Raw genomic sequence first — 26,224 nt, forward strand, 5'->3', positions numbered from 1 at the left:
ATTTTTTTAGCTGGTCAACTCATACCAGTCATAAGTACGCTGGCAACATCGCTCAGCTGTCCAGCGAGCGCAGAGTGACTGACGTCAATTTCACTACCCGATTATCACGATTCCTTTTAACTCGCAGTTCCTATTATTGCTTGTTAAACGCAATTTCAATCCGTAGTTGTCGCGGCGCAGTTCGTAAATATGCCATCGTTTAAATTTTACTTTTTGTCGGTTTTGATTTGTGGCGCTCTGGTTCTTGGTAAGTACCGTTTCTATGAGGATTCATTTCGCAATGTACCTAGATTAAGTGTCTTTGTTGCTTTTTATCGCAAGAATCCGAGGGGCGTTGGGTTTTTTAGCTCATTGCACTCCATGACGGTATTGTTCTGGTGTCATTTGCGCAATAAAACGCTATGAATCTGAGAGTACCTTCATCTTACTTTTATGATTTCCAGAAAATGTTTCTCTAGTAATTAGATCGCAGGTCTAAAATCCGATGTCGTATCAAAGCTTTTGTTACTAGCAATGAAAAGATAAGCAAACATATGTGGAACCTATTTATGTATTTTCCTAAGCAGTTTCAATAATATCCTACCTTCAAATTGAGTATAGAACTCGACGTTAATTTTGTACATAATTAGACGGCCGCATTGTTTTAACACTAACCTTGATCGTCATAAACTTGGTAATTTTTAACAAATTAAAATCTTAATTTAATGACATTGTTAATTATTATTACTTTATTACATAAATTAGCAGACCTTTAAGGTGACCTTGTTTTGTTATACATTTTCCTGTTATTTTTTATTTTGTTTTTTAATTGCGACATGCAGTCAAGTCTAAACCATTTTTAACAACCAACCAGGTACAACAACGGAATTTTTAGGTCCTGTCTTGGTGTAATATGAATAATTATTCTTTGTTAAAGCGCCTACCAGTTATAACATCCATTACCTATCAGTTATTCACTGCAAGCAATCTTACTTATCATTTTAACCCCACAGGCCACGCTGCAGAGGTACCAAAACCACCACCAACAGAAGTCATTGAGCTCACTTCAACCACCGAAGCACCAACAACAGCACCAGACACAACCCCCGATACAACAACATCAACCACAACAACTACAACTCCATCAATAACAACAACTCCTTCAACAACAACATCCACAGCTCCTGACACTACAACAAGCACAACATCTACGACCACTACGCCAGCCCCACCGAAGCCAACGCCTACACCGGCCCCAGTGCCGCCCAAACCCATCGGACCTCCGGACCAGGGGCTGTGGCCGTACTTTGACAGCAAGAATGTGACGTGTGTCATTGTGCAGTTTGCTGCGCAGCTGAATGTCACCTACGGCAAGCCTAACTGTAAGTACTTTTAATTTTTAAAACTTCCAAAACAACAGTGTGTGCAGAATTTGTCATTCAGTCATTTGCAGTTTTCTTTTAAAATCAAATGAATCAAAACAAATTAAACTCTGCTCCAATTTATAAAAAATTGTAATGTGTCGAAGCGCTGGTGGCCTAGCGGTAAGAGTGTGCGACTTGCAATCCGGAGGTCGCGGGTTCGAACTCCGGCTCGTACCAGTAAGTTTTTCGGAACTTATGTATGAAATATCATTTGATATTTACCAGTCGCTTTTCAGTGAAGGAAAACATCGTGAGGAAACCGGACTAATCCCAATACAGGCCTAGTTTACCCTCTGGGTTGTAGGTCAAATGGCAGTCGCTTTCGTAAAAACTAGTGCCCACGCCAATTACTGGGATTAGTTGCCAAGCGGACCCCAGGCTCCCATGAGCCGCGGCAAAATGCCGGGACAACGCGAGGAAGATGATGATGATGTAATGTGATTAGTAACTTTGTGTTTATTTAACCCGTGGAGCGCCCTAGCAAGACACGTGTGATGCTTACTCAATTTGGGTCGTAGCGACTCAGTATCAGACGTGTGTTACTACAAATCAATATGGGTCAAATTGCTTTGCATCAATTTGATGTATGGTTAAATATTAGGACCATGGGATGCTAGATTTACACGCATATTAAGTTATATCCCAAAACCAAAAAAAGGATATGGACGTTTTGTTGTTATCAAGCAGTAGGTAGTGTAGGTAGTTTATTACAAGTTTTATGATAATTCATTCTGTTATAATGACATTAATTAGTGCCTAAACCACGAATGATTTTAATTTATAATAAGTACATATATCAAAACAACATGGTTGATTTGGTGTACAATTTATTTTTATAATTTTGATGTGGGTATCACAACATTTATTAGCCTATAAATCTAACATCAAAAATTAGTTCGATACACGTTTTATCATAGAGATTCAATTTTGCCTATGTTGAAATTTTAACACATTCATTGCCACCCAGCCAAACAAGACATCCGCGCTAGGCCACAAAAATTTCGTCATATAAAGCTGTAGTACCACGATCCCGACAATCGGGTCGTCCGGCCTGGGAACGAAATCATAAAATACCCTATAGTCGGGTTTTCGGCACTGAAAGTGACCCTTTAAAATCATCTATATTAAAACGCAATGTAACACTCTGCCCAGAATTTTCTAGCGGTCGTAGTTTAGGTACCGGCAATTAATCTTTTGACCTTTCATTAGCAATTTCATAGCCTTATTGTGGCTGTCAATCATTAGTCTTTCTTGTTGCTATTTCATATTGGAATTGTGTTTTAAAGCTATTGACAAATTGTTAAAAACACATGCCTTTTATATCGAATTTTATTTTTAGTGTTCCGTACCCAAAGGGTAATAAAACGGGACCCTATTACTAAGACTCCGCTGTCCGTCCGTCTGTCTGTCTGTCACCAGGCTGTATCTCATGAACCATGATAGAACCGTGATTGACATTTTCACAGATCATGTATTTCTGTTGCCGCTACAACAAAAATACTAAAAAGTACGGAACCCTCGGTGGGCGAGTCCGACTCGCACTTGTCCGGCTTTTATATTAATGATACATCCTCTATCGGCAATCGGTGAGAGAGAACTGAACCCTAATTCGAACGAGACCTGTGACATCACTAACTTAACGCATTGCCAACCAAACTGCACCCCTAGCACATTTTTGATTTGATATGACGCTATTTGCTACACTATCGCATTGGGCAACTGTCAATTGTCATGATAGCTGTACTGTTATTATAAATAAAATAAAAATGAGTGGCGCGACAGTATCTCGCGGCGAGATACCCGACCGTACGGACCGATACGGACTACCCGTTTTCTAACTGTGTTAATAAAAGAGGGAAAATGGGATTACTCGCCTCGCGGCACCAGATTGACCGAAAATTGCCCAAATCTCAGCCTAGACCCGGCTGAGATTTGGGCAATTTTCGGTCAATCTGGTGCCGCGAGGCGAGTAATCCCATTCAGGGTGGGGTGGAGTGTAGCCATGCATTCTGTATGAAATACTATTACAAATGACTGTGATATTTGAACGAGGCCTGTGACGTCACTACACGCGAGGCCTGCCCATGACCGCTATCAACTCTTATCTGTCCAATAGAGGGGCGGTTCGTGATATTGTGTTGCATATGATTGCAAATTGGTTGTTTTTATGACCGGATAGCTACCAAGCTTACTAACAATCACTCTTTGACCATTGGTGTACCTTATGACGTTGGAATAAGGTTCAAGAAAAGTCAATTGTGTGGACGATGGTACCAATTGAGTAGTTGGGGTTATTCCAATCTTTTAGTTTACAATTGATCAATGTTATTGTCGGGTAACGCACCCTAAGGATGTTTATGGGCTAATCAAGTTTTTCTTTTCACACGTTGCTATGGTTACGGTCTCCTGGGTCACTCTTAAAATTCTAGGTTTTTCGTATTTAAATGAACCAAACTTGCATTTTATGGTAGTTATAAGACCTTTCCATAATGGGACATCTACTGAGCATGTTAGTACAACTTGGTACAGCAGTTCTTCTATCAATCAATGCTACTATTGTCTCCTCGCTGATGGGACAGAATAACAACAAGAAATAGTTGATTGACCCTTATTAATATTAGAAAAGGTGTAGTCTAATGGCGTTATTCATAAACGTGAGTCAACTAACAAGCCGTTTATACGTGATAATCGTTTGTCCCTATCCGTCATTTTGACGTTTCTGTTTGTTAGAAAGGGACACAATTTAACAGAAGTTTGTAAGGGGTTGCTAAGTTTTATAAATACCCCCTTATTTATAAAACTTAGCAACCCCTTACAAACTTCTGTTAAATTGTGTCCCTTTCTAACAAACAGAAACGTCAAAATCGTTAGAAAAAATCGTTTAATTTGACAGCTAAAGTAGATGACTAGATGTCGCTGGAACAAATTGGTGTGGTAACCTTCGTTTAAAATGTTTAAACTAATGACACAATGTACCTACAGTCAGCAGCAATAGTTGCTAAGCGGGCGAGGTGTTCAAAATGATCTTGACGTGACTTTATTGTTAAGAGAATAAGAGCGTGTCAAGGTAATCTTGAACATCTCGCCCGCTTAGCAACTTCTGCTGCTGACTGTAACAGAATTATTAGTTCGACACCGGTGACATGCCAGTTGCGTCATTTTTGCAGTAAATTATTGTTAGAATCAATTAATCACTCGTCATCCACCTTTGAGTTATAATTGTGTCCAATTGGCTAAATTTGACTCGCAACATAACAACTTGTATCTTCTTGGAATCTGTATTACATCTGACTTGAATCTCAGATTGCGATCGATTAAAATCTGATCTCCGTATCACACCCACGTACTCTGGTTCGCTATCTACGCAAAGTATACGCCTACTTAGTGCTTACTTAGTTTACTTACTGAGTGGGATCGCATCCCTTTGTTTGACATAATTATTGAAAGTCATAATGTAATGATTGTCAGATTATCATTAGTCATAATTCTGAAACCGTTGACTTTTCAGGATTTTCGTATGGTTATCATGTAGATAGGTTAGGTTGGGTTAGGTTTGTTTTATGGCAATTCTGAAATGTTACGCGTTTCTGAGAAAAACCAAATTATGACTAACGGAAATGCGGACAAACAATACTTTATGATTTCAAACTTTATGGGAAACAATAGAGACCCAAGTGGGATTGCTGTAGGGCCACAGATTATATTTTTATTTAGTCCCTAAGATCTATAATGAGTTACCGTCGGATTTAAAGACCACAAGGATGACAAAACAAACATTTAAAAAGAAACTAAGCAATTTTTTATTAAACAAAATACAAAGTCAATAATACGTTACATTTTAATTTTATTTTGATTTTCTTTTACTGTATGCTAAGAATATAGAGTTAACCCCTTACTTCATGTCATAAATAAAAAGTATTTGTTTAAAAATGAACTTTAATAGTTGCTATATAGGGCTGCGCATGAGGTAAAGGGTTAAGTAGATACCTAAGTTTAAGTTACCTATCAACTACCTAGCTTGCAAATACATAAAGGAGCCTCGTCTGCCAACAAACCACTCTGTGGTTTGGCAGAAGAATATATGTAATTAGTTATAAGAAAGATCTCTGAATAAACGTTTTATTTATTTATTATTTATTATTTATATAATATAGTTTTCATACGGGACATACGGCGTTTGAAAGTAGAGCGGTGCATCATAGTTGATATATATACGTCTAGCGTATGCTTGCATGTGTGCGTGGCTGCGCCCACCACGATACCTATGCGTCAATAAACCAGTGCATAACTAGCTACCGGTTGTTTCACTTGTGTCCATATTCCATATTTACGTATCTAACAGTGGCGACGAATACCCACATTTAAGCAAAAAGTAACATGTCGACTGGATTATTTGGTATTTTGACCAGTTTTGACCACAATGGACAGGAGTGGAAGACATACAAAAGCCGCCTGACACAGTGGTTTGTGGCAAACGACATCACCGATGCCACAGACGCGACTGGATCTAAGCGGAGAGCTATATTGCTAAGTGCACTCACGGAGGGTACGTACAGACTCGCTGCAGATTTGGTTTTGCCAAAGGAAGTACAAACGGTGCCCTACGATGATATCATAAAGAGTTTGGATTCCCATTTCAACCCTAAACGAGTTGGATTCAGCGAGAGGCATAAGTTCTACGCAGCGGTACAACGAGAAGGCGAATCTCACTCACAGTGGGCCGCGAGACTTCGTGGTCTGACGTCGCTTTGTGCCTTCAATAATGTGGAAGAAACGCTACTCGATCGCTTTATTATGGGAATGAGGGCTTGTTATGAAAAAGAAAAGCTTTACGCGCAAGAATTGTCTGGCCTTACGCTTGGCAAAGCTGTGGAATATGCCGAGAATGTTAGCACCGCGCGCGCAGCTGCCGCCGCCAGCGCGAGCGGAGCGGGCGCGTCTGCCGCGGCCGCCGCGGCGCTGGACCCGCTATTAAAGGTTTCACGCAGTGCTAGTGCCAAGGGACCGGCCGCTACAAAAAATAGCCGTATAGGGAAGCCTAAGTGTACCATATGCGGGTATACCAACCACAAAACCGCGGAGTGTCAGTATAGTGATTATGTGTGTAAGAAGTGTAACGTTAAAGGCCATCTACGTAGGGTGTGTCCATCAAAAGTGAATTACGTAGACAATGGAGCCGGAGACGAGGACTTCGGAGACGATGGTGAGGTATTTACTATACGTTCGTTACGGGGAGAGCCAATGGTAGGCACTGTAACTGTTCGCGGATCAAAATTAAATTTTGAGATAGATACCGGTGCTGCCGTAACTGTTATTTCAAATGATATTTATAAATTACACTTTAAAGATGTGCCATTGGGTCCGTTGCGAAGAAGGCTGGTTACTTATAATGGCGATAATATCGCATGTGTAGGCGTTGTGCGGCTGCCTGTGTGCTACGACGACTACACACATTCGTTAGACATACATGTCGTACGAGACGGCGGAGTGTCTCTTCTAGGTAGGGACTTTATATCAGCCTTTCAATTGGAACTTGTACGAGTTAATCACTGTCACCAATTGTCTTCAGTTGAACAGCTACATAAAAAATTTCCTAGATTGTTTTCAAATTCATTAGGCTGTTTTAATAAACACAAAGTCAGACTGAGGCTCAAAGATAACGCGAAACCAGTTTTTATTAAAGCGCGGCCGATCGCATTTGCTCTGCGCGATAAGGTAAACAAAGAAATCGACCGGCTAGTACAATTAGGTATTTTAAAACCTGTAGACCATGCCGAGTATGCTTCGCCAATAGTCCCAGTGTTAAAACGGAATGGCAGTGTCCGACTGTGTGCAGATTATTCTGTTAGTTTAAATAAGCAATTGATAATCGACCAGTATCCCTTGCCAACAGCAAAAGAATTATTTGCAAAATTGTATGGTGGCATTAAATTCACTAAACTCGACTTATCAATGGCTTACAACCAATTTGTTTTAGATGATGAGTCACAGCCGTACACTTGCATAAATACATCTCGGGGACTGTATATGTATACTCGTTTGGTGTTCGGTCTCGCCAGCGCGCCGGCCGTGTTTCAGCGCGCCATGGAGGGCGTGCTGGCCGGCATGGAGGGCGTGCTGTGCCTGCTCGATGACGTGCTCGTCACGGGCCGTGACGACGCGGAGCACGCGCGCAGGTTAAACGCCGTGCTCGAAAGGTTACAAGACGCAGGATTGACGTTGCAACAGGAAAAGTGTGATTTTTATAAAAATGAAGTTAGTTATTTGGGCTATGTTATAGACAAAAACGGCTTACATAAGTCACCCGATAAGGTCGAGGCAATAGTAAAGGCTCCCGTTCCGAATAATGTTAGCGAGCTCCAATCATTTTTGGGGTTAGTAAATTATTACAGGAACTTTGTACCAAATGCGTCGTCAATCTTGTGTCCTCTATATGACCTTTTAAAAAAGGGGTCTAAATGGCAATGGAAGGATGCACACCATACCGCTTACATGCAGATAAAAAAATGTATAGCATCAGATCAGGTTTTGGCTCACTTCAATCCAGGGGCTAAGCTATTTTTGACAGTCGATGCTGGGCCCCGAGGCCTTGGTGCGATTTTATCGCAACTGGACCCCGGAGGCCTAGAGAGGCCGATTTCGTTTGCCTCGAGGACATTGTCGGTAGCCGAAACGCGATACTCTCAGCTTCAAAAGGAAGCTACCGCTATTATTTTTGGTGTGCGTCGCTTCCACCAATATTTGTATGGAAGATCAGAGCCGTTCGTCCTTCGCACAGACCACAAACCCCTTGTATCGATTTTTGGTCCATATAAGGGTATCCCAGAAGTGACAGCCAATCGCCTCCAGAGATACGCAATATTTTTAAGCGCGTATAATTATTGCATTGAGTATGTGCGAAGTGCTGACAACAGCGCTGATTTTTTGTCGCGCGCTAGTCTCCCGGCGCCGGCACCTGCACCTGCACCGACAGACGAGCGCGCGGCCTGCGCGGGCGCGCGGGGCGCGGCGCAGGAATGTGCTGACTGCGCGGAACCGTGCGATCGCGCTGCATACGTACATTTCGTTCTAAGTGGAAGTCTGCCTGTCACTTTCTCGGACGTATGCAAAGAAACCCGTAATGACGTTATTTTAGTTAAAGTACGTAAACATATAATGGAGGGATGGAACGGTACAAAAGCGAATAGGAAAAGTTATGTATTTAATTAAAGACTGGGATTCTCAAATAAGTTATCGTAAACATATAAACCAATTAGCATTGTATAAAGGTCACCTGGGAGATGCTAATGTATGGGACTATGACGATCACGATATACTTACGCATTCATCGCCTACGCCGACTTCTACGTCGTCGTCGCCGCCAACGCCGCCGCCGCCGCCGCCGCCGCCGCCGCCGCCGCCGCCGCCGCCACCGACACCGCCACCGCCGCCGCCGCCGCCGCCGCCGCCGCCGCCGCCACCGTCGCCGCCGCCGCCGCCACCACCGTCGGCGCCAGCGCCGCCGCCGCCTCAACCGATAATGTTGCCATCGCCTCACCAGAATGCGTCAGGCCATCTTACTCACCCCGTGGAGGAGGAAGAGATGAACGAGGATGATGAGGAGTTTCATGAGGCAGAATCCGACAATAGGCCGCCTCCAGGCGAGACACGGAGAGTGATGCGTCCCCGTCCCAAAATAGATTTTAAGAAATACTACTAATGTCGAATTTGAAAATTAGGTTATAGGATTAATAGTTTAATAGGTGGAGGGATGATATATATACGTCTAGCGTATGCTTGCATGTGTGCGTGGCTGCGCCCACCACGATACCTATGCGTCAATAAACCAGTGCATAACTAGCTACCGGTTGTTTCACTTGTGTCCATATTCCATATTTACGTATCTAACAATAGTGGTGTATTGTTTACGTATAGTCAGTCACTATTATGCGCCTTCTGTTATGCCTTGAGTCATTCATCATTGGTATTACGGTTATAGTTGTCTTTGTGGAAATTGAAATAAGTAGTTATTATACCTAATACAATTCATGCAAGGGTCAAACTTTGTTAGACGGCACTCTTTTTTCCCGAAAGTATTACGTAGTTCGTAACTATCAAATCAACAGGCAAATCAGAACCTAAATATAAAAATACTTTTAACCGCACATGCAGCCTGATGATGTAATATTCAACTCTATTGACAGCTATTTAAGTACAAATTTAAACAAATATTTTTTTAGTGCATGACGTAAGAGGTTAATTTAATAATGGATACATAAATGTTTATATACCTTATACGGCTTATTTATTTTAATGTAAATGGTATTTTATTCTGAAATTATTTAAATTATGTCATCTGAGACGACAGCGTTTAAAGTAAATAATCATTTCAAAACTAAATGACACTGTTTCACGTCAAAGGCGTACTTGCGAAACCTAAAACTTAGCCAACATTCAACTGTGAAGTAAATCACAATGCCCTGAAAGAGTAGGTATTTAGTAAAAACTGAACAAAGCCTTAGAACTGGGGCATCACGTTTCTCTAGTCTCGTTAGTCATTCTGTTATTATCGAGTAGCGTTTACTTTTCCATTGACCGTTTTTCATGTTCATGACACCAGGATGTTTTCGAGAGCTGATTTTGATTTTTACTGTTATTACGAACTTTTTGGCCATGCAATTTTGCGGCTGGGTGTGTCTACCTACCTACCTATATTAAGAATAAGAATCTTTTATTTGCGATAAACATTACCAGGTACAGTGGTGTTGCGTCGTGATGCGATAGGTGGATAGGTTTTATAGGAAATAAAAATAAGTTGACCGGGATATGAAAGTGATTACCTTTTGTATTGTCTTCGAGCTCTCGGTATTTCGCCGAAAATAATATTTAATAACGTTTCATATCCCGGTCGATATAAGTCTAATAAAATTGTGAAAATAACCGTGAATCATTAAAAACCGTTATATCTACTTAAGTTGTCTTCAGATAAGATAAGATATTAAGATACATTTAAGTATTGATAAAATTGTACAAATTTTACAAAATTTTAATCGATTCAAAATTTGCAAATCGTAGGTATTACAACCTTTTGTTGGTTTTGATCAAATCATTTTAAGCAATTGAATAATCTTACGCACTACAGAAACAGTAACATGGTTTTGGGTACTTTTAAAGAACTTGGTTTTCAGTTATCTTTCTTTTATCAGATACACGTATGCTGACATTTTGTCAGCAAAATTGGCACCCTTTAACGTTTCTTTGCCATGTTTTTGGTAGGTATTTCATAATTTGCATCATATGATACTGTTTAGGTGCATCCGATATGTATTGATTGTTTGCACGATGTCAAGGTCGTTTCACAGACGGCAGGTCGCGCCAACACTTACTTGAGACGAGGAAACCAGATTACTTGGCTGCTGTTTTATATAAGTTGTTTACTTTTTCCTGTTTATTTTTTGAAAGAGTTTTGTACCTAGATTGAGTGGAGTCTAAAATCAGTCTTCGAAACCTAAGTACTCGTAGGTACCGTAAAAGTATAAAACTTTGCCCACCGCGTCACAGTTCAGTAAAAGCGAAACAACTTATAAGTATGTAGTTACAGATATACTTTCTGAAGAAAGTGCAGATAGGTACACTTTCTGAGGAAAGTGAAGAAAGTGTATCTGTAACTATACTTTTAAGTTATTTCGCTTTTACTGAACTGTGACGCGATGGGCAAAGTTATGTTAAAGGGCAAATTTTTATACTTTTACGATAGGTAGGTAAGATTTTTCCTTCAAACTGAGAAACCTTGATTACTTGAACATTCGGATGTTTTTATAGGTTGTTTGCTTTTCCTGCTAATTTTTCAAAGAAATTTGCATCTAAAATTAGCTAAGTAATCGAGTCGAAAGTTCGAAACCTAAGTAGGTAGTTTTGTCGCATTTCTGACGTTTCTTTTCCTTGTAGCAATGAAACCAGATTCCTGGCGCGTTGTTGTGGCTGAGTTTTATATGAGTCGTTGAATTTATCCTGTTATTCTTTACTGAAGTTAACATAATGAACCTACAGTCAGAACATAATGAACCTACCTGGCCATCCACCGTCTCAAAAATCAGGCTTCGAAACTATCCTGTAGGGCTAAGATGGCCGGCTTTTTATCATTTGTCACCATGGCTGTCACGTTCTAACAAATATGTAAGTGCGAAAGTGACGCATGGCATGACAGGTGATAAAAATGCGACCAGCTGGTCTGAACGGATATGATGTGTTGCACTTTTATTTTCCTCTTTCGACGGGCGGAGTCGGCGCGCATTTTACATTTGTACGGCCGCAAGCCGGTCGGCTCCTCGCGGACGCGGACGGCTTCGGTCGAATTCCATCGCTTCTGCTATACATAATGTATAGGCACATTGAAAATGAGCGACAAACCAGATTTAGGTATATAAAAAAAAAAATAAAAAAAATAAAATAAAACGTTTATTCAGAGATCTTTCTTATAACTAATTACATATATTCTTCTGCCAAACCACAGAGTGGTTTGTTGGCAGACGAGGCTCCTTTATGTATTTGCAAGCTAGGTAGTTGATAGGTAACTTAAACTTAGGTATCTACTTAACCCTTTACCTCATGCGCAGCCCTATATAGCAACTATTAAAGTTCATTTTTAAACAAATACTTTTTATTTATGACATGAAGTAAGGGGTTAACTCTATATTCTTAGCATACAGTAAAAGAAAATCAAAATAAAATTAAAATGTAACGTATTATTGACTTTGTATTTTGTTTAATAAAAAATTGCTTAGTTTCTTTTTAAATGTTTGTTTTGTCATCCTTGTGGTCTTTAAATCCGACGGTAACTCATTATAGATCTTAGGGACTAAATATTTTCTACTTCTCTGGCCATAATAATTCGTAAAACTAGGTACCAGCAATTTATTACTATCTCTGTTTCTTATTAACCTTTGATTGACAATAGGTATTTTAAACTCATCATTACACATTTGTTCTAGAGCTAATACTAACTTGACTTTTTCATGGACTGTTAAAATATTACATTCTAGGAAGAGCTTTTCATAGGTAGTACTTTTACATTTTATTTTAGTTTTCTTGTCAACCATTAATTTCATGAATCTAATCTGCAGTGCCTTTATCTTATCTAGATACGTTTTAAATGTACGACCGTAACTTGACAGCCCATACGACAACAGCGAATCCACTAGAGCATAGTACACTGCATACATAGTAGCCCTATTTAACACGAACTTCAGGTGGTGGAATTTTGCAAGTACTGCTCTTAATTTATTGCATAAGCCATTTACATGTGGCTGCCATGAGAACTTATAATCTATAAGCAAGCCCAAGTACTTGTATTGTTCCACCACCTGGAGCTCGACACAGCCGCACACGCTCCCGGCCGGCCGCGCACTGTGGAGGAAGTCGAAACTGTGCCCCACAATGCACGGCGTCCTGTAACTATCTTTAGAGTAAGGAGACCGTATGCACATACATTTAGTTTTTGCGATGTTAATAATAATGCCATTATCATGTGACCATTTAATAATGTTAGTTAGATCCTCCTGTACTCTGTTTTCTATTAGGCCTAGGTCTTTATCCGCGTATATTAGGCAGGTGTCATCTGCATACATGTAGACACTACAGTTTTTGACAACATTACACATACTGTTAACATGAACTATGTACCCAACGGGCCCGGTTACCGAGCCGGTCGGCACGCCGCAGGAGACGAGCGCGGGCGCGCCGCACTCGCCTCCCACGGCCGTGCGCAAGGTTCGACCCTCGAGGTATGCGCGGAGCCACCCGTGGAGTGGACCCGCGATTCCACATTCTTCCATTGCCTGAAGCAGCTGGTTGTGGCCCAAAGTATCAAAAGCTTTTTTGAAATCAATAAAGACCACAACCACCTGCTTCCGCTGATCCAGAGCCTCGTTGACCTCGTCAGTGAACCGAGCCAGCGCGGTCGCCGTGCTGCGCCCTCGGCGGAACCCATGTTGCGACTGAGTGATGATATTATTATTTTCTAAAAAACTACTAATTTGTGCCGTCACGTATTTTTCTACTATTTTATTAATGACTGATAAAATTGCAATAGGGCGATAATTTGAGTAATCAGCATATGATCCTTGCTTAAATATAGGTCTTATTATTGCTGTTTTTAATAGTTCTGGGTACATAGTTTTTGTTACACACAAATTAATAAATTTTGCCAACACCGGACTAATTTTTTCACTTAAATATTTTACATCTCGAGCCCTGATCTGATCTATTCCAGGCGACTTTTTTTCACTTAGGTTATTGATAATTTTCTGTATATCGTTAGGTTGCGCCTTGACAAACCTTAGAGACACTTCACTATTGTTTATGTAATTTGACCTCTCTAAGAACTTGACCTTACAGTTATGCCTTATGTCTAATATTTCCTTAGTGAAAGTTTCTGAGAATTTATTACATATATTCAAGATGCTATCATGTTTAGCTAAATATTTTTGTATTATTCTATCTACGCTTAATTTTTCCGTCCCTGTCCACAAATTAATTTTTTCCCATATTTTCCTCGGATTGTTATTACAGTGTTTTAATTCCTCCTGCCTAAATTTATTTTTAGCTTTATTAATACATTTGTTGACCCTATTTCTATATCTAGTATACAGCAATCTTAAATTCATATCGTTAGGACTACTTTTCCACCTTTTAAATAACTTATCTCTTATTGTTAACATTTTTTTAATACTTTTATTAATCCACGTTTTATCTTTGCGTCTACCAGGCGGCGTTTTTTGTACTTTAGAGTCAATGTAAACACGAGAAAAAACTGAGCATAACTTATCATACAGTTGTAATGGACACTCGCAGCAAGTCAGTTCTTTCCAATTAACACTGTCTAGTTGCTTTTTAATTGTTTTTTCACATAAAATAGTCACAGGTGCTCGCTTACCAGTCTGTGCGGGGTCAACAGCCTCGATGCGCACTCCGATGGGATAATGGTCCGATACCTTGGTGGAGAGGACGTACGCGGACACCGGCCGCCCTCGCCGGGTGCGCACCCACGCATGGTCGATGCAGGTGCGCGTAACGTGGCCACCGTACACCTCCTCGCGGGTCACGTCGCTGATGGCGCATTCTAATCCTAACTCACACATATTGTCCCTGTACTGGTTAACGACGTTGCCTGAGCTAACTTCGTTCATGAGATCTATATTTGTATCGCCGATCATTATTAACTCCTGTCCAGTAGGTATTTTCGAGAGCACTTGATGTATATCTGTCACAAATCCTTGTTTGTTCGTTTTCGGCGGTCTATATACGACAAATAAGTGAGTCAGCTGTTTTCTATCCCGGGAAAGTTCTCCGTATATTATCTCACTGTAGTTAGATTTAATTATGGATGCCGTGAAGCTTATACTTTTCCTCACATATACTAGTATTCCTCCTCCTCTGGATGTTTCTCTTGTCGTTATATATGTATCATAGTCCTTCAGTTTATACATGGGCAATTCTTGTTCTTTTATATTAATCTCTGTAAGGGCAATAACATCTATTTTCTCCATACACCCGCTTAATAATAATTGTAGCTCGTTAAAGTTTTTCCTTAATGACCTTATATTGATGTGAATAATATGTAAACTTAGTTTATACAGTTTTATTTCATTGTTCCATACTTCTAAGTTCTCGTACTTTTTGTAACTTATGTTAGACGTAATATGTGTAGATTCGTCGTTGAATTTGAATGCTAGATAACATCTTATTTAACATAGTGTTACGATTTAAAGGAGCCGATAGACATATATGTATAAGTACGTCACTTCTCATCATTTAATAACGCATCTATGTCGTTTAGGGAACGGACCACTCTTATCTTCGCGTCAGCTGGGTCATCTTTCCTTATCAGTACCTTGCCTTCCTTCACCCATACGTACTTATAAGTAGGTTTTAATTCATTCTTTGCCGTCCACAATAAGTTACAATATAGGGCTAAGCTGTGTTATATCTAATTGACAGTGAGATTAGCCAATTTAATACAATCATTTTAAGTAGTTTTAGTATCAACTTTGTACTAAAATAATACAGATCGGTTAGCCAAATTGGCGCAATTCCAACTGTATTTTTAGGGTTCCGTACCTCAAAAGGAAAAAACGGAACCCTATAGCAGTGGTTCCTAACCTTTTCAGTCCGATCACCCCTATGACTAATTAGGGAACCTGATTTTACCCCTCCTCCCAATGGTAATAAAAAAGAAAACGTGTACGTTTGTTGTATTGTTAAATTAGGTTAGCTTATTACCCCCGTAAAATACCAGTTTTACCCCCATGGGGGTAATTACCCCCAGGTTAGGAACCACTGCCTTATAGGAATCACTCGTGCGTCTGTCTGTCCGACAACCGCCCCCCCCCCCTTTATCTCCGAAACTACTGGGTCTAGTATCTTTGGCAAGCTTGAAAATCTCAGGAATTTCCGATTTCGGTCCATTCCCAGACATTATTACGCAGTCACGATTAATTTTTCTGCAACTAGAACGTATTTTTCCAGACGAATGGGCTGATGTGCACTGAAGAATTGTTGACGTATGACAATAACCTATATATATGCTCGTATACAGGACACACCGGACACTCCCGACATTCACGTTGCAAGGCAAATAGCCGCAAGGCAAACAGTTTTCACGGGCGATCTTTTGTCCGCGCACAAATGCGCCGGCGCATAAGAATGACTCACTGTTACGTGACTTGGAGGCGACCTGAACATTCTTAGATATTTGGTGCATTTTTAATAACTCGTCGGTAGAACTAACATATACGGCTCGCTTTACGGTAAGCGGTTAACGTAGCCTATCAATCAGAGAATGCCGAAATTTAAAAACTTATGGGTACTTTTTAGAACCCCATAAATACTCAATACAACTTTGTTACTCGTAAGTTAGTGGCTAGATACTTTTGGACACCTCGCACGCTTAGCCACTTCTGCTATTACAGAGTTGATTAGAACAAAAATTCAGAATTAAGTATTTTTTAAGCAAATAAATAACCTACCGGAAATTTGAAGCACATTAGTAGCTGTACCACGAATTGACATTTGACTTGCGTTAGAGACTGCATGAACTTGATCGCATTCACTCTAACGCACTAATTCATCAGTGCGAGCGAAAGGGACTGCGATCGAGTGTACGCAGTCGCTAACGTAAAAGTCAAGTCATGGTACGAGTATATAAGAATGATGGAATGACTCACACAACACACTGACCCGGATGAATTTCGGGTAGGTATCGTAACACTAGAACTTCCGTCCCAAATTGAATCGGAGCTGGGGAAAAACCCAGACAAAACACGGTGCTTTTTGTTGCATTGATAAATCACAATTCAATTCAAACAAACATCAAACATCAACATTTATTCAGCAAATAGGCCACAAGGGCAGTTTTACACGTCTACATGGAATTTGCATACAAGCAACAAAAAAAAAAACCATAAAAAATTATGAAATACAATATACATGTAAGTGCAAACATCAATTAATGTCAATTAATGAATCGAATCAATCATGGCTTACATTTTACATGAAAACAATGCAATTTGTTTTTTTTTTGTAGAAAAATAAAAGTATTCGGAAATGGACTCGATTCTCTATAAAGACTCGTGTATTTTTTATCAAGTTGAAAATAACTCTAGGTTCAATCTAATTATAAGAGTCAGAAACACTAAGTCGAATCTTAAAGTGGAATACTCGAAAGGACACGAGATAAGACTCGACTAATCAACCAGCACGCTTAAGTGGCCGTCAAAAAGATCAACAAAAAGTGTTCCATAAAACACTTTCCCACCATAGTGAATATAGTGATACCCTTCGTCTTTGTACAAATATTGGCTTTCATTTAAATTTGTATTGTGACGTAAATTCAATATCTGTCCTAGGGATATGATATGATGGTCGCACTTGTGTACTTGACAGCCTGATATGGCAGTGTCTGTCCCTTTCAATCGCGCGGTGTTATATGGTGGCATTTATTTTATCATGTGGATAACGCCACCCATCATAGGCCTGTTGAATACGGTTTCATTGTTTGTTCTGTATTTAGCGTAGATAGAGATCTTGTGGTTTGGATGATAAACTGAAAAACATGATAGAATCATAGAGAAATATAGTAAGACAAGAGTGATCACTCCATACATCAGTTCAGACTATTAATTTCAGTGTCTACATCTAGCATCGAGTAGCGGAACTATCAGTGCTGCTACTTGACAATAGATGTAGCACCGACCGGAAAGTCTTATCTCAACAGCATAAGACTTTCCGGTCGGTGCTATTTCTATTGTCAAGTAGCAGTACTGATAGTTCCGCTACTCGATGCTAGATGCTAATAGTCTTTTTGGAACTAAAACTGATGTATGGAGTGAGCACTCTATGTATTTTTTTCTCTATGATAGAATATAAAATTAGTACTCCAACTACTCTTGAGAATCCATCCAGATTAGTATTTACGACCCATTTATGCACCCAAATTTATGCACCCATTTGGGTGCAAAAACGTTTTGTGCTCCTGGTTGCCATGGCTAGGTACATCAATATGGCTAATATGGGTACGCCTTGTGGGTCACACTTTAATACAGAGATTATATAAGCTTTAATTGCGTCAATCAGGCATGTTTGTGGTAATTTTTCGAAGATTTTGTATAAACTCTATTAATCATGTGTTATTGTTATTCTCTGGCTCATTGGGCTGAACAAAAGGAAAAAAACGTAGGACTCTATGTAATATAAACGCATATTGTCCATGGAATTTAGAGTTTTGAAGTTCGAGATGTCAATTAAATTTTTAGATGTGGTGCGGCACAGTCAGCATAAATAGTAGTAGCTGAAACAGCGCGCCAAAAGTATCTGCCACCACTTTTCCAAATATAAATAAATCTCTACTTATAGTCTAACTGTGTCTACATACATAAACACCCTTTTTGTTGAGCTAACAGAGAATGGCAGACACTTTTGACGCGTAGTTTGATCCGCTACTTTTGAAGCCGACTGTATCACTTAAAGCAACGTTGGTTGCCACACAGAGGCTCGCCCAATCACTAATTTAGTTTCTCAACTAAAATCAATCCAATCTAATCTAATCATTCTTTACAGCGTCCTCCTCCGAGCTGATCCACGTGATCCTTAACGTGCCCGCTAACGCGTCGGTCATCTCCGGCAACTGCGACGGCCTTGAACAGTGGCTCACCATTGGCTGGCCGGCAACCAATGAGACCAACCACACGTTGACAGTCTTGTTCGCTAAGAATGACACTACGAAGTCTTATGAGATGAAGAGCTTGAATGCTTCGCTTGTGGCGTCCATCTTCCCTAACATCAGTAAGTATTGTATTGTAGATAAGGCACGGAACAGTGGCTCACCATTGACAGAGCAACCAATGAGACCAACCACACGTTGACAGTCTTGTTCAAGAATGACACTACAAAGTGTTATGAGATGACTTGTGGCATCTATCTTCACTAACATTAGTAAGTATTTATTGTTTTTAACCCTTTGACCGCCAAAGACGTCAACTCACGCGCGCGATTACAGCCCAATATCAACCTTCGTGCATTCCGACAAGTATCACGATTACGCCCCGCACACGATAGGCCTGGCGCTCAAACTTTTAAAGAAAAAAACGTATGTCTTGTTAATTCTGAAAAAAACTAACATGTCAAATGATATTGCTCCCAAACAAAGGAATCCGATACCCTTGGATTATCGAAAGTATGATAATTATTGAGATGTGTATACGGTGGAAATATGTACAATATTTGTTTGTATGAGTTCGTAGTAATCTTATCGTATAACGTCAAACGGACAGACGCTGCTCTATTGGTTTGCGATAAACTATGTTTGCTACGTAATATTATATATGAGAGATTAAGTATAAACATAGTTAGGTAAGTACGTAAAGTGTCATTCTATGGAACTTGCTATGTAAACAAACCGCCATATTAAAATTGCCTCTGAATGTCAATTTACTAGTGACTTTTGTTTACATAGTTTGCAAGTTCCATAGAATGACACTTTAGTAATAAATATCCCGTAAACATTTTCTGTATTACATAAACTTCATAGCTCTCTAATAAAGTCTATTTTTTCCTCAGCCAAATTAGACACATGTTCTACTAGAACAGCCCTAAAAGGATTTTTGTTAGATATTTTTCATTTAAACTAGTAAACAAAATTGTAAACGCAACTTTTTTTAATGATATATGAAGGAAACGAGCAGACCGTTCACCTGATGGACAAGAGCGGTTGCAAGTGCGTTGCCGGCCTTTAAGATGGATCGCTCCCTAATAAAACATTCATGTAGACCATACATATGCCAACATACATATACCAAGCAACAGTGCCAATAAGTGCAAAAATTCTAGTCATAGTAAATTAAACCTTACCACTCACTAACAAAGCTTTCTTCTCCCCAGCAAACGTGGATACCATAAATCTATCCCACCAGACACCGGAATGGAAGACGCCCCTCGCCGCGTCCTACCGCTGCACGCCGCCCACGGAACTCAAGATGAACGCGGACAACAACAACATTGCAGCCACTTTAACACTTAGCCGATTGCAAGAGGAGGCTTTCAGGAACGCTTCTGGCAATGGATTCAGTGCTGGTAAGATAAGATAAGAAGTACTATCCCATCAGAAACCGGAATGGCAGACGCCCCTCGCCGCGTCCTACCGCTGCACGCCGCCCACGGAACTCAAGATGAACGCGGACAACAACAACATTGCTGCCACTTTAACACTTAGCCGATTGCAAGAGGAGGCTTTCAGGAACGCTTCTGGCAATGGATTCAGTGCTGGTAAGATAAGATAAGAAGTACTATCCCACCAGATACCGGAATGGCAGACGCCCCTCGCCGCGTCCTACCGCTGCACGCCGCCCACGGAACTCAAGATGAACGCGGACAACAACAACATTGCAGCCACTTTAACACTTAGCCGATTGCAAGAGGAGGCTTTCAGGACCACTTCTGGCAATGGATTTAGTGCTGGTAAGATAATATAAGATAAGAAGTACTATCCCTCCAGACACCGGAATGGCAGACGCCCCTCGCCGCGTCCTACCGCTTCACGCCGCCCACGGAACTCAAGATGAACGCGGACAACAACAACATTGCGTCCACTTTAACACTTAACCGATTGCAAGAGGAGGCTTTCAGGACCGCTTCTGGCAATGGATTCAGTGCTGGTAAGATAATATAAGATAAGAAGTACTATCGCACCAGACACCGGAATGGCAGACGCCCCTCGCCGCGTCCTACCGCTGCACGCCGCCCACGGAACTCAAGATGAACGCGGACAACAACAACATTGCTGCCACTTTAACACTTAGCCGATTGCAAGAGGAGGCTTTCAGGAACGCTTCTGGCAATGGATTCAGTGCTGGTAAGATAAGATAAGAAGTACTATCCCATCAGAAACCGGAATGGCAGACGCCCCTCGCCGCGTCCTACCGCTGCACGCCACGGAACTCAAGATGAACGCAGACAACAACAACATTGCTGCCACTTTAACACTTAGCCGATTGCAAGAGGAGGCTTTCAGGACCGCTTCTGGCAATGGATTCAGTGCTGGTAAGAGTATAAGATAAGATAAGAAAGTATATTTTACGAAGTAAATGCGCAACAATTTTTATTATATACCAATTCTGAAATAGCCAAAAAAATTGGCTGTCCCATACATCTGCTTGGCCAAAATTTATGAAACCGTCCAATAATACAGTGTGCACAGAGGCAAGGAATCCTCATGGCAATTGACAGAATTTTAACCCCTTTCTGCAAAAAACTTAGCAAAACTCTGTTATCTAAAAATACGAATAATAAAACAAACTGATACAGAAGATTATCATCGCCTATCGCCTTGTTAGATTTGCCGTTTATAAATAACGCCAGCATAATGTAAGCAAAAACTGTTTGGAACCAGTTCAAAACCCTGTTTTGTCGTTTGACGATAACAGCTAAGTAGGTACGTGATTTTTGTGCTAATCGACACATTTATCATATGGCTACAATTAATTTGTACGCGCTGTATCGGTATCGACTGGAGCGGTCAGTGATAACGTGATAACAGAAACACGTTCGGGTCACGCACTCCGCTATCAAACTTGGTATGAGCTGTCGCAAACTGCATGTGACTCGATTTCTATATGCAGTCTGCGCTCTTTTCTAAATGTCATCCCTGGTCATGAAAACCCTTTCAAAATTGCCCTTTTCGGTGACGCTTAATCCTTGCTTCAAGTTTACAAAAAGCTATCTAAGCGAATTCGCTCTATACTAAAATTGGTGAAGTCATCAGTATGGACGATGGTACTGTAGAAAATTCCAGTTTTTCATGTAAAAAAATGTTCCTAAAATAATTTCAGTCCGTTTCTATGTAGGTAATAATACAAAATTGAGACGCATTTCAGCGTCAACAGTCGCCATTTTGAATATTTTTACAGTTCGACACATATCATTCGAAGCGAAGGTCAATCAACTTTTGTTGTTATTATTCTGCTCCGTGACCAAAGGGAATATATAATAAAATAATACTAGCTGGAAATTTTATTTTTCAATGTAGATACAGTCGCCATCAGATATAACGGAGCGGCCATGGTGCTCACAAATATCTGAACACGCCTGTATTGTCAAGGCGTTAGAGTGCGTGTTCAGACATTTGTGAGCACCTTGGCCGCTCCGATATATCTGATGGTGACTGTACCTGATTGTAAACAGACTTCCTTTGGATATTTCGGTAGTTATAATAGTTACCATAGTAGTTAAATATATGAGTATTAATAGTTTTCATGTCTAACTATATCGTATTAGTTATCATGTCGGAGTTACGCGTTATCGAGGCAAACATGCATACACGGGTGTCTGTTGGAATGTTGTGCAATTGGATTGTATGTCCGTGCGTCATTTGTTTGCGGTCACATATGTAGTGTACAGTCGCGATCAGATATATCGGAGCGGCCAAGGCGTTCACAATATCTGAACAAGCACTCTAACGCCTTGACAATAGAGGAGTGCTCATCAGATATTTGTGAGCACCTTGGACGCTCCGATATATCTGATGGCAACTGTACCTACCTAGATTGTTTCACAAAATAGATAAAAATAGTAAAATTTAATATGTACAAGCTTTCAGGTCAGGTTTCACACCTGATAATCGTTTGTTCCTCTACTATTTCGACAGTTTTTGTTAGAAAGTTAGAGTTGGACCAAGAAAAGTCTGCAGAGAATGACAGCACACGCAGTGCAGGTGTTAATTTCAAACGTGAAACTTGAAATTATGACGTATAAATGACATTGTCATAATCTCTGCAGGTTTTTCTTGGTCTAACAATTGACGTTTGATAAATCGGATAACTATATAGTTGGTCAAACCAAATGTGTCAGTAAATAAGAACAAAAAAACTATACTCGTCCTTTTTCTTTTGTGTGCTAGTACTAGTGTAAGACAAAAATAATATGATTCTCTCCGTCTATGTTTGAAATGAGACAGTCCTTTGACAAACTATATGTTACAACAGCCATACTCAAAGTGTGTTCCGCGGAACCCTAGGGTTCCGCGACACCCCTGCAGGGGTTCCGCAAGAATTTAGAATTATGCTTATTTAATAAAAAAATACACTTCTAAAAACTATTATTTTATTGTAGGGTTCCATCAAGTATTTCGCTTTCCAAAAGGGTTCCGTCAAAAAAAAGATTGAGAACCGCTGTGTTACAAAATTCATGAACCTACACTCAACAGTTTAAGCCGTGCATTGCTTTGTCAGTATCCGTATATACATACTCGTATTTCGTTATTTTTTCGACTGTTTTTAGGGTTCCGTACCCAAAGGGTAAAAACGGGACCCTATTACTAAGACTCCGCTGTCCGTCCGTCCGTCCGTCCGTCCGTCCGTCCGTCCGTCCGTCCGTCCGTCCGTCTGTCACCAGGCTGTATCTCACGAACCGTGATAGCTAGACAGTTGAAATTTTCACAGATGATGTATTTCTGTTGCCGCTATAACAACAAATACTAAAAACAGAATAAAATAAAGATTTAAGTGGGGCTCCCATACAACAAACGTGATTTTTGACCGAAGTTAAGCAACGTCGGGCGGGGTCAGTATTTGGATGGGTGACCGTTTTTTTGCTTGTTTTGCTCTATTTTTTGTTGATGGTGCGGAACCCTCCGTGCGCGAGTCCGACTCGCACTTGGCCGGTTTTTTGCCTTATTAACATTGTTCTATACTTTTTCAGCTCGCGACTGCTCCAGTGGCGACATCCCCGACGCGGTCCCCATCGCGGTAGGCTGCGCTCTCGGCGGTATGGTGGTCGTGGTGCTGATCGCCTACCTCGCGGCCCGTCACCGCTCCGCCAACCGCGGATACCTGTCCATGTGAACAGGTCGGTACTAGTGCTAATGTTAGATCACTCCCGTCGCGGTGGGCTGCGCTCTCGGCGGTATGGTGGTCGTGCTGATCGCCTACCTCGCGGCCCGTCACCGCTCCGCCAACCGCGGATACCTGTCCATGTGAACAGGTCGGTACTAGTGCTAATGTTAGATCACTCCCCGTCGCGGTGGGCTGCGCTCTCGGCGGTATGGTGGTCGTGCTGATCGCCTACCTCGCGGCCCGTCACCGCTCCGCCAACCGCGGATACCTGTCCATGTGAACAGGTCGGTACTAGTGCTAATGTTAGATCACTCCCGTCGCGGTGGGCTGCGCTCTCGGCGGTATGGTGGTCGTGCTGATCGCCTACCTCGCGGCCCGTCACCGCTCCGCCAACCGCGGATACCTGTCCATGTGAACAGGTCGGTACTAGTGCTAATGTTAGATCACTCCCGTCGCGGTGGGCTGCGCTCTCGGCGGTATGGTGGTCGTGCTGATCGCCTACCTCGCGGCCCGTCACCGCTCCGCCAACCGCGGATACCTGTCCATGTGAACAGGTCGGTACTAGTGCTAATGTTAGATCACTCCCGTCGCGGTGGGCTGCGCTCTCGGCGGTATGGTGGTCGTGCTGATCGCCTACCTCGCGGCCCGTCACCGCTCCGCCAACCGCGGATACCTGTCCATGTGAACAGGTCGGTACTAGTGCTAATGTTAGATCACTCCCGTCGCGGTGGGCTGCGCTCTCGGCGGTATGGTGGTCGTGCTGATCGCCTACCTCGCGGCCCGTCACCGCTCCGCCAACCGCGGATACCTGTCCATGTGAACAGGTCGGTACTAGTGCTAATGTTAGATCACTCCCCGTCGCGGTGGGCTGCGCTCTCGGCGGTATGGTGGTCGTGCTGATCGCCTACCTCGCGGCCCGTCACCGCTCCGCCAACCGCGGATACCTGTCCATGTGAACAGGTCGGTACTAGTGCTAATGTTAGATCACTCCCCGTCGCGGTGGGCTGCGCTCTCGGCGGTATGGTGGTCGTGCTGATCGCCTACCTCGCGGCCCGTCACCGCTCCGCCAACCGCGGATACCTGTCCATGTGAACAGGTCGGTACTAGTGCTAATGTTAGATCACTCCCCGTCGCGGTGGGCTGCGCTCTCGGCGGTATGGTGGTCGTGCTGATCGCCTACCTCGCGGCCCGTCACCGCTCCGCCAACCGCGGATACCTGTCCATGTGAACAGGTCGGTACTAGTGCTAATGTTAGATCACTCCCCGTCGCGGTGGGCTGCGCTCTCGGCGGTATGGTGGTCGTGCTGATCGCCTACCTCGCGGCCCGTCACCGCTCCGCCAACCGCGGATACCTGTCCATGTGAACAGGTCGGTACTAGTGCTAATGTTAGATCACTTCCCGTCGCGTCGGGATTCTGATCGCTTACCGAATCAGGCGCGGCCTAGCCAAGGTTGTCACCTTCGCCATCGCTTGCGCTTCGCCATCGAATCGCTTTGTGTCTCTCTATCACTCTTCCATATTAGTGTAACAGTGACAGTTGCGTTTCGTTCTCTACGGAGCGTTAGCGATTGGCTTGTCTACGGGGCCAGTACTAGTCGGTACTAGTGCTTATCGCCACTCGTTGTGAATTTCCTATTTTTTGCACTTGTGTCGTAATGTACTAATTTTACCCGGCTACGGTAAAGCTAAAAGTAAGATAATTTTAGCAGTTAATGTGTGTTTGTGTCCCATAATAACATCTAAACTACTGAGCCTCTTATATTGAATGTGATGTCAATGTCGTTCGGTAGACTTCCGAAAAGGTTATACAGGGTGTTTCCTGTAACAGGAGCAATAAATTAAACTGTAGGCTGTACTCCTCAAACTGACCAACATTTGTTCAGCTACTTTTGAAAATGTCTCATGTTTTGATTTTTATTACACTTTAAAGTTTATTCTAAGACGCAATGTATTGCAAATTTTGTTATGTTTAAAGCGTGACAAGCAACGTCAAACACACTGATGTCAGCGTACATTGAAGGCAATATTTATTTTGTATGAAAAAGAGGAAGTCTAAAGGATTCATAATTTTTGAAAGTTGCTGAACAAATGGTTTGAGGAGTACAGCCTTCAGTTTAATTTATTGCTCCTATTACAGGAAGCATCCTGTATAAAAATCCGTAATCGAAATAAATTTTAAATATTTTAATTGTTTATTATCTGTCGTAATGGGTTACATTATTTTTCTTTTTCAGATGACGTATCGGAGTAAATAGAAAATAGTCAATATATAAATAGTTACAGGTAAATAATCACCGCATTTACCTACCCCTAAAGACATTTCGTGGTTAAATCTCATAAAATATATAATATACCCATTGTCATCATTAATATAGGGAAAATAATTCAATGTGATTTGCTCAACGTTTTTTTTTTATGCTGGCAACATACGGTAATGATTTTTTAAATTGTATTTTTTT

At 41.5% G+C, this 26,224-nt stretch overlaps 1 protein-coding gene across 1 annotated transcript; it reads left to right on the plus strand.

The window, feature by feature from the left end:
* Positions 1-43: 43 nt before the first annotated feature.
* LOC134648289 (uncharacterized) lies at positions 44-26,224 on the plus strand. Its single transcript, XM_063502780.1, has 9 exons — positions 44-256; positions 1,005-1,361; positions 18,498-18,722; positions 19,818-20,009; positions 20,149-20,201; positions 20,234-20,393; positions 20,614-20,787; positions 23,631-23,777; positions 26,000-26,224. The coding sequence occupies exons 1-8, from the start codon at positions 190-192 to the stop codon at positions 23,771-23,773; spliced, it is 1,371 nt and encodes a 456-aa protein (XP_063358850.1). The 5' UTR covers positions 44-189; the 3' UTR covers positions 23,774-23,777; positions 26,000-26,224.

This window comes from Cydia amplana, chromosome 5 (genome assembly GCF_948474715.1).
Source record: "Cydia amplana chromosome 5, ilCydAmpl1.1, whole genome shotgun sequence".
In the NCBI taxonomy this organism is placed as follows: domain Eukaryota; kingdom Metazoa; phylum Arthropoda; class Insecta; order Lepidoptera; family Tortricidae; genus Cydia; species Cydia amplana.

Excerpts from the sequence above, each read along its gene's own strand:
- LOC134648289 (XM_063502780.1), top strand. The coding sequence starts at position 190 with ATGCCATCGTTTAAATTTTACTTTTTGTCGGTTTTGATTTGTGGCGCT. Across the intron at positions 18,723-19,817 it reads GTCCATCTTCCCTAACATCA|CAAACGTGGATACCATAAAT; the intron begins GTAAGTATTGTA and ends TCTTCTCCCCAG. Across the intron at positions 20,202-20,233 it reads TGGCAATGGATTCAGTGCTG|ATACCGGAATGGCAGACGCC; the intron begins GTAAGATAAGAT and ends CTATCCCACCAG.